General features: G+C 36.7%; 1 protein-coding gene across 3 annotated transcripts in view; it reads left to right on the plus strand.

The window, feature by feature from the left end:
* The window catches only part of gpm6ab (glycoprotein M6Ab), a 103,327-nt gene that overhangs the window by 32,865 nt on the left and 54,208 nt on the right, over window positions 1-16,254 (plus strand). The window contains exon 1 of one of the 3 annotated variants that reach the window (XM_051703015.1): window positions 3,311-3,796. The exons of 1 other annotated variant lie outside the window; for it this stretch is intronic. In XM_051703015.1, the coding sequence (XP_051558975.1) occupies window positions 3,760-3,796 (37 nt within the window). In that variant the 5' untranslated portion in view covers window positions 3,311-3,759. Of the gene's footprint in view, window positions 1-3,310; window positions 3,797-16,254 lie in introns of those variants that run through there. One more of the 3 variants, XM_051703013.1, reaches the window with a different exon arrangement.

Consider the following 16,254-nt stretch of genomic DNA (forward strand, 5'->3'; position numbering starts at 1 on the left):
TTGGATTAAAGGGGGGTTAAATTGATATCGTGTAAATATTGGGACAACAGTTATAGGGCAAAATTTGTCAACTTAGGCAAATCCTTTTGAGATAGCAAGATGCTTTTTTAAGTAACAAATTAAGATAATGCTTATTAAAAGTAACCACTTCAGAAAAGGTTTAACAATTTCTGTTCATTTCAATCACATTTGGCATTTCATAAAATCTCAAGTAGGCCTATTCAACCCGATCTTGTGAAAATTCGTACGTTTTACAAGTTGTCTATTTCGTATGATTTTGTATGATTTTTTTTTGTATGAATTCATACGATTTCATCACGTGTAAATGCCCGAATGTGTAATGCGGAAGTAAGCGCGAGTATTGTCAAGGACATGCTTAATAATATTATGCCCTTACCCAAACCCCTTATCGAAACCTAACCGATTAGTAGAGTGTGTAAACATGATAAAAAGCTGTTGTGTGTGACAGAAGCAAGTAATTGTCTTAGATGGAAACGATGTCCAGCGGTGTTATTGGCTGTAATGAAAGTCATACAAATTCATATGAATTAGCCAAATTTAGAAAAGTAATACGAATCCTTACGATTTCACTGTGAGAGTGTGTTGGCCTATTCTATAAACAAATTAATCTCCAATGTAATTGTACCAGCCAATGTGAGTCCACATTTTTGTTAATGAATATGATATCATTTGTGAATGTTCTGTAGGAAGGTTCCTAATAGGAACAACAGCTTGGTGTCATGGCTCTGGATTTGTAGGTTTTAAACATATAGCCTACTGTATGTGTTCAATGAGTTTAATAAAAAAAAATTATAATAGCATAGAGCAGTATTATTAAGGAGGATTGCGGATGATTGTCAACAGTGGTGGAAGAAAGCAGTTGGTATATCTGAAAAGTTTTCAATCCAACTCATTTTATGCTTAGGCATACATTTTATGTTTTGTATTCTTTAACAAACAATATTGAAATGACTCTTTGCCAATGTAACTTTTAAACATATTTGAAAGTGTATCCCGTGTATTATGATGCATACATGGATGTCTGTGGGCTAAGTCCCGGATGTCCACTGACACTAGAACCACCCCTGTTCGCCACACTTCGCAAAACTATGCGTTTTATGGGGGCCTTTAGCCTCATAAACGAGGCCTTTTTACCTCAGTTTGTTTTATTTAATCACCTTGAACAAAACTAAAAATGATATACAGGTGCATCTCAATAAATTAGAATGTCGTGGAAAAGTTCATTTATTTCAGTAATTCAACTCAAATTGTGAAACTCGTGTATTAAATAAATTCAATGCACACAGACTGAAGTAGTTTAAGTCTTTGGTTCTTTTAATTGTGATGATTTTGGCTCACATTTAACAAAAACCCACCAATTCACTATCTCAAAAAATTAGAATACATCATAAGACCAATAAAAAAAACATTTTTAGTGAATTGTTGGCCTTCTGGAAAGTATGTTCATTTACTGTATATGTACTCAATACTTGGTAGGGGCTCCTTTTGCTTTAATTACTGCCTCAGTTCGGCGTGGCATGGAGGTGATCAGTTTGTGGCACTGATGAGGTGGTATGGAAGCCCAGGTTTCTTTGACAGTGGCCTTCAGCTCATCTGCATTTTTTGGTCTCTTGTTTCTCATTTTCCTCTTGACAATACCCCATAGATTCTCTATGGGGTTCAGGTCTGGTGAGTTTGCTGGCCAGTCAAGCACACCAACACCATGGTCATTTAACCAACTTTTGGTGCTTTTGGCAGTGTGGACAGGTGCCAAATCCTGCTGGAAAATGAAATCAGCATCTTTAAAAAGCTGGTCAGCAGAAGGAAGCATGAAGTGCTCCAAAATGTCTTGGTAAACGGGTGCAGTGACTTTGGTTTTCAAAAAACATAATGGACCAACACCAGCAGATGACATTGCACCCCAAATCATCACAGACTGTGGAAACTTAACACTGGACTTCAAGCAACTTGGGCTATGAGCTTCTCCACCCTTCCTCCAGACTCTAGGACCTTGGTTTCCAAATGAAATACAAAACTTGCTCTCATCTGAAAAGAGGACTTTGGACCACTGGGCAACAGTCCAGTTCTTCTTCTCCTTAGCCCAGGTAAGACGCCTCTGACGTTGTCTGTGGTTCAGGAGTGGCTTAACAAGAGGAATATGACAACTGTAGCCAAATTCCTTGACACGTCTGTGTGTGGTGGCTCTTGATGCCTTGACCCCAGCCTCAGTCCATTCCTTGTGAAGTTCACCCAAATTCTTGAATCGATTTTGCTTGACAATCCTCATAAAGCTGCGGTTCTCTCGGTTGTGCATCTTTTTCTTCCACACTTTTTCCTTCCACTCAACTTCCTGTTAACATGCTTGGATACAGCACTCTGTGAACAGCCAGCTTGAATGTTTGTGGCTTACCCTCCTTGTGAAGGGTGTCAATGATTGTCTTCTGGACAACTGTCAGATCAGCAGTCTTCCCCATGATTGTGTAGCCTAGTGAACCAAACTGAGAGACCATTTTGAAGGCTCAGGAAACCTTTGCAGGTGTTTTGAATTGATTATCTGATTGGCATGTCACCATATTCTCATTTTTTGAGATAGTGAATTGGTAGGTTTTTGTTAAATGTGAGCCAAAATCATCACAATTAAAAGAACCAAAGACTTAAACTACTTCAGTCTGTGTGCACTGAATTTATTTAATACACGAGTTTCACAATTTGAGTTGAATTACTGAAATAAATGAACTTTTCCACGACATTCTAATTTATTGAGATGCACCTGTATATGTATTTTGTCCTAAAATAAATGAGATAATTTCAGGGATTCTCTATATACATTTGCCGCATTTTAAAAAGTATTACCTATTAGATCATATAACCTCAAAATCAAACTTTAGACATTGATGATCTCATGGATCAGGAATATTGTGCAATGTATCGTGAAAAAACAGCTGTTAAGGAAAGTACTTTGGTAGCTTTTGTTGCTGTTTAGTGTTTTAGGAGAAAATCAAATCAAAAGTGCCTTTAACCCCGGGGGGCCTTTAGCCCCGTTGTGCCCTACTAATATAAAGCTTAATATGCACCATTGCATATGATGAATGACTGCAGCCTTCCCTTTGATCCTGCCAAGTCAATAACTAAACTGCCACTGCCTTATTTCATTTTAGAAGAGATGAAATGTAACTTTCAAGAGGTGAATTGCAATAAACACATACTACTAGCCACAGACAGTCAAGGGGGAATGATGTTGATGATTTGTGTGTATGTTGGAGGCTTTATGATGAAGGGAGGGGGCCCTGCTGGTTACTAGGATACACCCATTCGTTAGTGCGGGGAGTTGTGTTCAATGCGGTGCATTCTGCATCATCACTAGAAAATAACTCCGCTTTAAAGGAGTAAAAAAAAACAAAAACAAAAAAACACTTGCAGGTTGAAAGTTGCTTAAATCTCTGATTAACTCGGTAACCAAAATTCCTAGAGTATTTATCAAGCTCCTCAACTAGAAGACAGATTTGAAAACACGTCTGTTTTCTCTTGCGATGGACAGTGTTTGTGAGAAAGATAGACAGGTGAAGATCGTTTTGAGTGATAGCTGCAGTCGCGGAGAGGAACAGCGGAGCTGAGCGACTCTTTCCGCGAGCCACCACACGCACGCTCGCGCTCATCCTCATTCTCTCAACCGCGCGCGCACAGACGCTCGTCCGCTTGACCGGTGCAGAAGGCTTTGTTATAATTTATCCACTTATATAATCCGTGCTTTAAACCACAATGGAAGAGAACATGGAAGAGGGACAGACACAAAAAGGTATTGTGTGAGATTTCTTTTGACCCCAGCATTTCTATTTCCCCCCATCATTACAATGTGCGTTTGTCTTTGTGTTGCTGCATACGTGTTTATAATCGGAATCAATCGAGGCGCTTTTGATGGCGATTGCGACTAATTACTTTTACGATATTTTTTACAACCAAAAATTAGTGCTTGGATTGTGAAAGGCTGCCGCACAATTTGCAGTGATGCTAATAAAGAAAAGTGCTCGTGTTAATTGGTGCTTTTGTGGTTTCAAGTTTAGTGGTCAGTCTGTGGGAATGATCATTGTCAGTGCGCTAATTTTTGTCATGCTTTTTGCGCGTCTCTTAATGGATAATGAGGGACTGTCACCGCTCTCTTTTCTTTCTCCCGCTCATTCTTGATTTCAATCACTGGCTCCTTTGGTTATCGCTACAATGCAGCCATTACAAAACAGTCCTCAGGTCAGATTAGATTACAGTGGCTCTTCACTGCCTTTGTCTCTTAAACACTCTGCTTTACAAGATTGTCACTGGTCTGCATCTTTATGTGTGAGGTGTTTGGTGTGACAGTTGTGTGGAATGAGAGGGCATCTATTGCTGCATATATGAAGAATGGGTTATGATAATCCCTTTTTTTTTTTGGCAAGAATTTGTTGGCTCTTCGTGTCAAATTGACCTCTTGCAATTGGTTTATTTACTCTTAAATGTAGCCCCGCAACGGTGCCTCTCCCTCTCCCACACACACGCCAACACACTCTCACGGCGAAATCGTCAGGATTCGTACGACCTTTCTAAATTTGGCTAATTCGTTTGATATCGTGCGACTGCACTCGTTTGAATTCCTTCGACTTTCACTACAGCCAACGACGTCGCTGGACATCGTTTCATCTAATACGCGACAATTACTTGCTTCTGTTGCACACAACAGCTTCCTATCATGTTTACACACTTTACTGATTGGTTAAGTTTAGATAAAGGGTTTGAGTAAGGGCATAATATTAATAAGTATGTCATTAACGCCTCGTGCGCAAAACTCACGCTTACTTCCGCATTAGACATCCAGGAATTTGCACGTGATGAAGTCACACGAGTTTATGCGACCAACGTCGTGTGAGACCATACGAAATAGCCAACTCGTAAATTATGTACGACTTTTCATGAGATCGGGTTGCACTAGGCCACACACTCTTGCCTTTATTTTTCAATTATCGCTGTTGTTGGACTTGTTGGAGAACAATGAATGGTAAATGTATGGTGGGGCTGTGGGTACACCAGTTTAAAAATAAGAACACTTGTTATGGTATGAGTGGATATGTGTTATTAAAATGGCTTATGAACAACTGCAGCACTTATTTAAGTAACGACACTGCTTGCCTGCCATAACTGACCCACTTTCTGATTGAAAGAGGGAGAGAGAGAGGGAGAGACAAAGGGGAAAAAAGAAAAGTGTATTTTTCAACCCATAACCATGTCATCTGCCTTGTTTTCACCTTAGAAACCGAATTATGCTCAGCAGTTGATCGAAACACCATAAAAGACTTTATATGAGCTAGATTGAATTAAGTGGATAATTTGAATATGGCACTGTAGATAGAAGGTGCGTTGGTTTCTGCTGATGCTGGTCTTGGCTGTCAGTGTGAACACCCACAAATGAGATGCCTTACACACAGCCTACAGAAGCTGCTCAACAGATGCGCTATCCTTGAGCGTTTCCTGTGTAAATAAATTATTTCCTCTTCACTCATGTGAGGAATGACTTCACAATAACAGTGTTTAAAGACTGCCCATGGGGACGGACAGCGAGGGATTCTCTCAGACCCAATCCAGCTCATCTCTCTGTCTCTCTCTGTCTCTCTCTCTCTCTCTCTCTCTCTCTCTCTTTCTCAATTAATTTCAGCTTTCCAGTTTTCCAGGTTTTATTTATGACTATTTCTTCCTTCTTTACTCCCTCTTGTTCTCCATGACTGCATTTACATGCTCAAGAATATTCATATATTAACTGGAATTTGATATATGCTAATTATTTATTTGTCATGTAAACACATTATCCTGATTGCCATAACCCAATTAAGCCAGTATTCTGGTTTCTCGAAATCCACTTAATACAGCTGATTTACAGTATGTCTGTGTTAATCAGGATTCCTTGTCATGTAAGCACCTTATTCTGAATATCCCCTGTAATGGAATAATCATTCATATCAGCCAATGCGCAACCAAAAGTAACAGAGAGTTGTAAAAAGTCAAGCAATAAAGTAAATACATTTTTATAAGAGACAGATTTTTATTTATTTATTTTTTATTTTTTTAAGAAATAAATATGAATGAATATACAGGCAGAGCATTGTAACATCTCATACTTGTTGCTCTTTATTTTGCTGTTGTTGTTGTCAAGGGCATGAACAAGAATTAGCCTAATGAGTTTACATGTGTAGAATGACTAAAAATGTAGCATAATAAATGACAAGAGCGATCAGTACAGTACTTTCAGTAGAGAATGCATGTCATGGTTTATCCAGAATATGGTGATTTCTATGAATATAGGAATATTCCATTATCTGTAGAGCATAAAGACATATGCACTAACATATGCTCACTATTTTTCATAATAAAGGCACAACCAGAAAATAGACCATCGAAAATAATTAACGTGGTCAATGGGAATAAAGGCTGTCTCGTTTCGAAGGCTGCGTCCTCTGGAGGTCACATTTGTCGGCCGCATATGTCATCGAGGTCTCATTTCAGAAAAGCGAGTAGGACACTCCTAATGCAGCCTTCGAATGTGACCTTCTTTCGCGGGAATTCGGAGGATGCATGAGGTGTATCCTTCCTGGGCACTCACAACAGACAATTCTTTGCTTCAGCGGAAATGAACATCATTTGTCTAAAAACAATGATGCCAATTTGCTCGAAAGTATGGTGTTCAAATGAAAGTAATGTTAATTACCAAGTTGAAATACCTCAGTAGGTGGGTACAGAGTATATAATAAATTATAGAATAACATATAAAATAAAGTATTGTAGACTAAAAGTACACCTGTAAATCTATTTTCTTTTCTCTATATATCATTACATCTCTCCTAAAATTTACCTCATACGCTCCCTTCCAAAGGGACTTTGTTCCCTTCTCACTCAAAGCGCTCGTGCTTGTTAAAGAGTGGCGTGCTGTCGTAGTAACCATGATAAGTTTTGTTTCCATTTGTCCTATGAAGGCCGTCTCGTTTAAATGAGGCTTGTTTAAAGGAGGACGCTCGGTATACTGCAGCCTTCAAAGGACGCGTCCTACCTAGCATGCAGCCTTCGAAATGAGAAACAGCCAAAGTCATCAGTGTAAAACTAATTATTGTGTGAATGTAGTTATTGAGGTGGCAAGAGACAAGGCATCAGAAACTTGATGTAAAGACATGCAAAGGGACAAAATGGTCAAAATACAGAAGATTTAATTAGGCAACATATCATAGCTGCTGAATTTTGTGAATACTTCTTAAACTTGATTATCATACATGCTGCCTTGGATAAAAAACTGACTGGTTGTGTGGGTTAAGACAAATAAATCATTCATCTTTACCAGATGGCAGAGTTCTCTGGATTAATTCTCATCTTTGGTGTCTATAAGTGGATCAGCAGACAGATAGGCTACCGTCATAGATGCTTTGTCCTTCCAGTACATATAAGGAGACCATGGTTTTAATGCAGATAGTTTGTTAGAGACATTCAACCCAAATGCTGGTTAATTTTTACAGGAATGCTGTGTTAATTTGATCTCATAAGTGGGTTAATATTTTAGATTGTTTTATCCTTAAAAAACCACAACATAAACAAATGTGTAAACATGGTAGCTTAACTCATTTTACAAAAGTTTTAATAAACAGCATGTAGAACAATAAAGTAACATTTATAAATAAAGTTAAATACACTAGGCATTAAAAACATTAAACACCAATTGTATTATTAAAAGGATAGTTCACCCAAAAAATTTAAAATCTTATTTACTCACCCTCATCCCAGATGTGTATGCCTTTCTTCTGCTTCTAAAATTACTTGTTTTTGTTCAGAATATCTCAGCTCTGCTGGTCCATTCTATGCAAGTGAATAGTGGCAGAACTTTGAAGCTCCAAAAAGTACATACGTGTGTGTCTGTAACAAGGCCAAACATTCAAGGGTATGTAAACTTTTGATCAGGGCCATTTGGGTGATTTCTGTTATCATTATGATTTAAAAAGGAGCCAAACAACTATGTGATAATAAATGGCTTCATATGATCACTATCCTTAAATAAAAGACAGTTTTTTTTTGCATGATCAGTCATATTTTCAAAATCAATGCCAAAATTTCACAATTTCTGCCAGGGTATGCAAACTTTTGAGCACAACTGTAAATGCAGCATGAAAATAATCCATAAGACTCCAGTGGTTAAATCCATGTCTTCAAAAGTTATATGATAGATGTGGGCGAGAAACAGATAGATATTTAAGTTCTTTCTTACTCTAAATCTCCACTTTCACATCTGAAAGGAAAACTAAACAGGTGCCACGTGACTTTTAGATGTGAAAGTGAAGATTTATAGTAAAAAAAAAAGGGACTTAAATATTGATGTGTTTCTCACTTTTTTCTCACTTTCTCAGTCATTTAACCACTGGAACCATATGGATTACTTTCATGCTGCATTTATGTGCTGTTTGGAGCTTCAAAGATTTGGTCACTATTCAGTTGCATTGTATGGACCTACAGAGCTGAGATATTCTTCTAAAAATCTTCATTTGTGTTCTGCAGAAGAAAGTAAGTTGTACACATCTGGGATGGCATAAGGGTGAGTAAATTATGAAATAATTTTTATTTTTGTGTGAACTTTCCATTTAAATGTTACTTAAAATTCTAGTGTCTATTACTAGAAAACTATTTATGTAAGTAAGGAGTTAATAAAATCCATAAAATGTATTAAATTAAAATAAGAACTCAAAATTATCTAAGTGCAGGCCTGTTTTACTGAGTGTAGAATGTGAGGGAATAAGGACATCTCAGCCAGCTGGAGGTACTCCACCATATTTGTTCCAACCTACAAAAAGACAACGAGAAAGAAAAGCAAAAAAGATTAAAGAAAGATATCAACCCATAATGTTAGCCATCTAACCGTCATCAGAATACTGGAAGCATGGTTAATAAATGTAAATGTTTCTGTGCAATAACAGGTCGATGTTTGCACCAGTTTGTGATTTTTCTCACAAGTGTTTGCCTCGCTGGTGATGGTTTTAAAGTACAAAGAAAAACTCGATATTTGATAGTTACCTTGTTTTTTCCCTGACTTTTTTAAACTGAAAACTAAACTGAAAAATGTTTTCAATGTTTACTATGCACACCAACACTTTTTATGTGTTGGATGAAGCTCCGCATGACGCTTGCGTAGAGCGGTGTGTTGAACCCCTGAAGCCCGTGACGCAAGTGTTGTGAAACGGCCTTCGTATCAGTGATGCACCGCTCGCGTCCAGTGTAGACAGGGTGATACAGGGTATGAACTACATGAATCATGTAGGTGATATATTTTGGATTCAAAATGGCAAATTTCGCCGAAAGGAGACATTTGCATTGCTAAAAAAATCAGAAAAAGTAAATGAATCTATTCAGCATTTGTGGGCATTACATTCTAGCAAAGCCAAAGCTCACGAAGCTAGCGTGACATCTAATAACAGTTGATTCATATGAGCTGTCCAGTTCTGATTATGGAATGGTATCTTTGCATTTTCTGGTGTACGGTAATTATATTTAAGATGCAAACACTGACACTAACCTTATTTCACTGAACAAATTCTCCAATTTGTCCGCGCTGAGAACTGCTCACTCCTGAAGACGATCCAAAAAGCTGCGGTAGGTAACCCAGCAGCTGGGTTGTACTGAAGCCACTGCTGGGTTGTCGCATTGGGGTGGGGGGAGGGGTGTATAGTTTCAACTGTTAGTGAAAAAGATCCAGCCACTAACCCAGCAGCTGGGTTACACAAAAACCACCCAAAACTACCCAACAGAGAGAAAATATAATAAAATGACCCAACAGGCCCAACCCAGCGTTTGGTTTGAAAAAAAATAACCCCACATTTTTTATAGTGTACACTCCTTTCAGAGCATAGATTAAGGCTCCGCTTGACCTACTAGTTGTTTTGTTTTGATGGAATATGTATTGATCTTGCTCTTGGGATGTGCTACAGTAAATTGTGAAATTAAATATTCGAGCTGCACTCATTCTTTCTCCGCAGCCATCTTTCAAACACTTGTTAACTGCGTAGGCTCTGATGTACAAGCACTGAAATCAATCCTTGGCACTTTGATTTGCAGATTCATATGCTCACCTACATAATTTAGCTGTTGTTGTGAAGTACTGCAGAGTGGATAAATCACATTATCATCATAAGGACTTGTTAAATAGGTCATAGTGTCAGTCACCCATAGAGCAAGGTGACTGGATGTCCAATCTCTCTGTCTTGATACAGTATAAATATGGGTTTTGAGTGTAGCTTTAAGTGAATTTCAAAGGGAGATGATATGCCAATAACTTGTCTTTCAGACTGTATGGTCTTTGGGATTTAGGTCAGAATGGCTCCTAATGTTCTTTGAAGAATCAAAGCCAAGTGTTTCAATTTTTGTGCTTTAAGAAAGAATGGTGGCATTGACAAGATCAACTTCAAGTTGTCAATGGAGACCTACTTCACTGAACTCCCCAATGAAGTCTGCTTTATCCACATTTTCACTTGCAGTTCTCCCAAGGACAGAATATTAAAGGGATAGTTCACCCAAAATGAAAATTCTCTCATCATTTAGCCACCCTATGCCAGATGTGTATGACTTTATTTCTGAACACAAAAAAGATTTTTATAAGAATATTTATAGGTCCATACAATGTAAGTGAATGGTGGCCAGAAATTTGAAGCTGGAAAAAGCACATAAATGCAGCATAAAAGTAATCCATATGACTCCAGTGGATTACCATATCTTCAGAAGCGATATGATGGGTGAGAAACAGATCAATATTTAAGTCCTTTTTTACTGTAAATTTTGCTTTTTTAATTTTTGGGTAAACTATCCCTTTAAGGTTTGGTTTGTCATGGGTTTTTAGATGTTAAATTAAAATGTTGTGCATAGATATATAACCCAATGTTTTATTTCTTTTGAACAAGATCTCTATTTTGACCAAGAAAGCAGATTTAGATTAAATATTTTGTCTCTGCAGGAACACCTGTTCCCGCAGAGATTGCTTATGTTTGAAAAGAGTGTGTTTGCTTGGGTTTAAAGTTATAATGTCTTAGAATTAAATATTTGTGTTTGACGATACTTTGGGAAGTTTATCATTCAGTGACAGAACATGGACTTTGAAGAAGGTTTCAGATGAGATTCTGTATGTACCATTGATCTTTTAGTTCTTTTTTATTTTGTTGTATTATTTTATGTCAAGTTGTATCTTCAGAAGTATGATAGCTCTATGTACTCGGAAAATATGTCTCGCTTCATTATCAATGTTGTCCTCTGTTCTGGAATGCTTTGATCGGTGTCCTGGGCTGTTTCTGTGCAAACATTTATGTTTAATGGAATCGTGCACAAAATTGATGTTTATGCGTCAAGCCTGTATATATATTTTGGTATCATGATAATTTAGGTCATTTTGTAATAAAGCCTGAACTATAGTTATTGTGGAATGCTCTCAAAAAAAGTAAGAATTACTGTAAATAGTGTTAGGCTTCACAACATGATTAACAGATCAATTCATGGTGCTTCACTAAACCTGTAAAATCAATACAGCTAAATAAAAGCTTTGATTCAGATGCTTGGTCTCTCTTTTAAATGGACACAATGACACAAAAGTGGCTAATTAGTAAACACTGATTAGACTAGCGTTCATCACAAATCATTATTTAACTGCATTTCACACATATTCATATGGATGTTGTGTCAGTTTAATAGCTTTTAGAGCTTTAGAGAAACACTGATGGGTTGCGTCAAGACAAAGAGAATATTGTTTCACAACTCTGCAGCTGCTGAAAAGACCAGTATTGCTGGTTACTAGCATATGTTGTGTTTTGGATGCTGGTCCCTATAGGATGCTGGTGTCCCTACCAGATTTAACTAGCTTAACCAGCAAGCGTCCCTTGGTCAACAAGTTTCATCAGAAAAACCATATTGGCTGACCAGCATTTTTGGTGGTGAACAAAATGCTGGTCCTCCATCTAAACCAGACTTGACTAGGGAAAACCTGCCTGGTTTTTAGGCCTGTGGACATGGGGTTGATTCTGTGTGTTTAGATGTCAGCTAGAGAATTCATTCTTTGGTTATTTATTGGCTGAGCTGAAATTACTCCATCAGAAGCACATCTGTAATGTTATGACTGCTCTTGAGGAAAAAACTTGACATCTGGGCATTTAAGTCAGTACCATCAAACAACATGGACACACCTTTTTTTTTATTTATTTTTTTTTAGAAAATGTTACTCATGAATAATGCAAGTGATGTAGATGGGTTCTGGGATTGTTCAGCTGAGATTTAGGTTTATTTTTGTTTTATTTCTTTTCTGTGATGTCATGCTAATGGCATTGTGTATTCAAGTACCTCAAAAAGCTATCAATCAATTATTAATACTGCTAGTGATAATTATATCTACGTGAGTGTACATACTTTGCTTTGTACTTCAGTATACAAGAAAGAGAGAGCAGTGCGCGGTAGTCGGGAAAGAGAGCAGAGATTAGTAAAAAGCATATGAAAGTTTTTAGCAGACTGAATTGTCCACAATAAACAAATATCACACAGTTCCAGATGTAAAATACAGCATTTTTAAAAACAGCAAATATAGCTCAAACTTTAAAGGAATAATGCACCCAAAAATACAAATTCTGTCATAATTTACTCAACCTCATGTCATTTCAAACCCATTTGACTTCTTTCTTCTGCAAAACACAAAAGAAGATGTCTAAATGAATATATCGGTCTGTCTTTTTAACACAATAGCAGCTGGTAACTCACTTTAACCCTTTAAGCTCTAGAGGTGTTTTTAAACATTTTCTGTTTCTCTTCTCAAAACACACAAAAAATAAATAAATAAATAAATAAAAATAATTTAGGTATCAACATTGTTTGGTATCATTTTAAATAAGACGTAAAAAAACAAAAACAAATATATATATATATATATATATATATATATATATATATATATATATATATATATTATGATAAATTATGAGACGCTTAACCTAAGAAACTGCTAAAAAAAAAAAAAAGAACGTGAGCCAAAAATGTATTTTTTATTTTTTTATTTTTTTTATTTCTGATTTAATTTATATATCTCTGGATGTATATAAGGTAGCTTGAAAAATAATGCTTTTGTTTTGTTCCCAATCATGTCAACTGTAACTGAGTAAAATTTTGTATTGAAAGGATAAAGCATTCAAAAGTTATAGCATTACAAAATTAATTTATCCTAAAGCCTTTAATTACACATGCAAATACAACAATCACTAAAGGCATCTCTCCAAAGCATGCTGGCATGAGTAACAAGATCTCATTCAGTTCCATTCTGTGTCATTTGAGACATTACTGAGTCTGTGTCATGTACCTGGTGCCATCTCATGGTGGCCATATGTAGTTAGAGTGAACGATCCTCTCTGCCCATATTTGGATAACTTCCACCTTTGGTTGCAGCAATCCTAATAAAATAGTTTAGCATTCCATGGTGCTGGACAATGTACTACATCATTTCCGATGAACACCTGTTTACTTGTAACATGCATGTCAAAGAAATAAACTTAGCTATTACTTGCTATATTTTGAGTAAAACAAATAGGCTGGTTGTATTCTACTATTTGAGAGATTTCCAATGACATGTGACACATGGCTTTTGATCAGTTTGATAGTTTTACAGATAACAATAATATACAGTGCAAAATTATTCATAAATGATCAAAACAGAACACTTCCGATTTTTCTGCAAATTTCAAAGCACTTCAGTTCAGTTTTGGTCATAATGTCTACATGCATTGTAAAGTACAGCTTCTAAGCTTTCAAATATACCTATTTGTGTTGGTCAAGACTGTAGAAATATAAGGCCGCCCCTTAAAGGGTTTTAGCCTATAAAGGACCCAAAAGTATCATAAAAGTAGTCCATGTGGCTCATGCATCATATTCCAACTCTTCTGAAGGCATACGATAGGTTTCTGTGTGAAACATTCCAAAATGTACACTTCAAATGTTTTGAAACACTTGCCCGAAATGTTTCCCATGATCTTAAAAATCTTTTGATCTGAAGGCGTATGCTTAAATGTTTGAAATTAGTTTTGTAGACAAAAATATATTTGTGCCACCATATTAATTTATTTCATTATAAATCTAAAATGTAATAATTATAAAAAAACGTTTTTGAAATTGATGACTTGGACCAAATAATAAAGAAAAGCAGCCAATAAGTGCCCAGCATATAGATGGGAACTCCTTCAATACTGTTTAAAAAGCATCCCAGGGTGATACCTCTATCTGTATATTCTTGGCAAAGGGTGACTTTGAAGATGCTAAAATATAACACAGTTTTGATTTATTTTGGATTTTGTTTAGTCACAACATAATTCCCATAGTTCCATTTATGTTATTCCATAGTTTTAATGACTTTACTGTTATTCTAAAATGTGAGAATTTTTATGAGAGTAAGTGTTTCAAAACTTTTGACCGGTAGTGTAAGTCATTTTGTAAAAAATCTTAAGAATGGATCTTACTATGCTTTTATGTTAGGAAAATAAGAGAGTTACGTAGGTTCAACTGACGTGCCAGTGCATCAAGACTGCTACTGAACTGCAGCTGGGGATTTTCTTTTATTTAATTTTTTTTTTTTTACTCAAGGTACTTAACCACAGCTGTAATATTGGCCATATAGCAGTCTAATCCTTGTCAGAACAGCAGGCACTTATGGAGAGACTTTTTGTAATAATACAATTAGAGAAGCATTTGCAGATTGCTGTTAACCTTTAACCACCATTTTAGGTTTACTCAAAAACTCCAAAACAAGTGACAGCAAACCACTAGTCATTAGCCATGTTTATGACACTCGGTTATTCTTGAGATAGAACATGACAGGCATTGAAGTTTAGATGATTAATCTCTACATCAACAGTTTATAACCATCAGTTGTCTCAGCTAATATGGTAAATCTAACCCTCATTGTGTCTTGAGTAGATACAGTCTGTCTAGACAGTTTTCTGATCCTCAGTGCATCACAGAGTCACAGATTTTGCACTTCCTGTAAAACTCTCAGGCCAGGATCACAGGCCTGCAGATCTCAGCGCACGAGTGCTGCAGTGTAGAGAGCTTCAAAGGGCCTGGCGGAGATGCTGTCAGTTGTAATCAACCGCTTTCACAACAATGCTAACGTCCAATAATCACTGAACTGTCATAATGCAGGCTTCTGAAGATCCTCAACAGCATTAAAGCCTGCAAGAAATTAATGCAAACAAGCTGAAAAAATTACAAGAGATTGGCAAATATATATATTTTAGATAATGTGGGTGCATGTTTCTGGCAGTCTGATGTAGGCGGTATTAGGATGATAATGTCAGATTCCTTGCCTCAATGTCTCACTAGCTTAACTGTATAAAAAAGAAAAAGAACCAGGAATATGGATAGACAGGCAATTGAAGGATCTGTGAACCAGCATTGTCTGTGGGCAGAAAAATAGGACATTTATAAAAAGTGGCATGGAATCGTAGGGACAGTGTTGTTTGTTGCTTGAGGGGAAAGTGATTACTATGATTTCATTGACAGCCAGTGTTACATGCAAAACACCCAAGAGTGAAATTGTCCACAGTGGAGAGTTTTCAACATGGTTGAACACTTTTCCATGGTGAACAGAGCATTTTCTTACCTACATATCCAAAGTCCACTAGTAAAAATGCTTAAATTTTGCATTTCATCACTGATTTTACTATAAAAAAAATGTTAAACCATAAAACATATTATCAGTATAACAGTTTGAGTGAACAGTTCTACTGAAAAATGTACATTAATTTCTTAGTATGTGATATGTCTTTGCTTGAATGACAACATGCCCCCTAGCCAGCTCCACAAGTTTCAAAATGTGATGATCAGTGCTTTCTCAGCATGAATTGAGAATGTTCCAAAGAACATCTTTTATGCTTCAGTGGAAGCAAGGAACCTTTTGTATATGGAGTTAACATGGTCAATGTCACAAATTAGCTTATATTGGATTAGTGACCTAGAAATACTACAAAATTTTAAATATTTCTTCTTTACGTGGTAACATTATTATTTTAGTTTGTTGATTTCCAGGTTTAATTGGAAAAAGAATGTGATCAATGTGGTCTCAGATTTTTTGTACCCCACTGCATTTATATGTACCGATCAGCCACAACAGTAAAACCACCTGCCTAATATTGTGTAGGTCCCCCTCATGCCGCCAAAACAGTGCCAACCCGCATCTCTGAATAGCACAGAATAGCA

The sequence above is a fragment of the Myxocyprinus asiaticus genome, chromosome 7 (assembly GCF_019703515.2).
Source record: "Myxocyprinus asiaticus isolate MX2 ecotype Aquarium Trade chromosome 7, UBuf_Myxa_2, whole genome shotgun sequence".
In the NCBI taxonomy this organism is placed as follows: Eukaryota; Metazoa; Chordata; class Actinopteri; order Cypriniformes; family Catostomidae; genus Myxocyprinus; species Myxocyprinus asiaticus.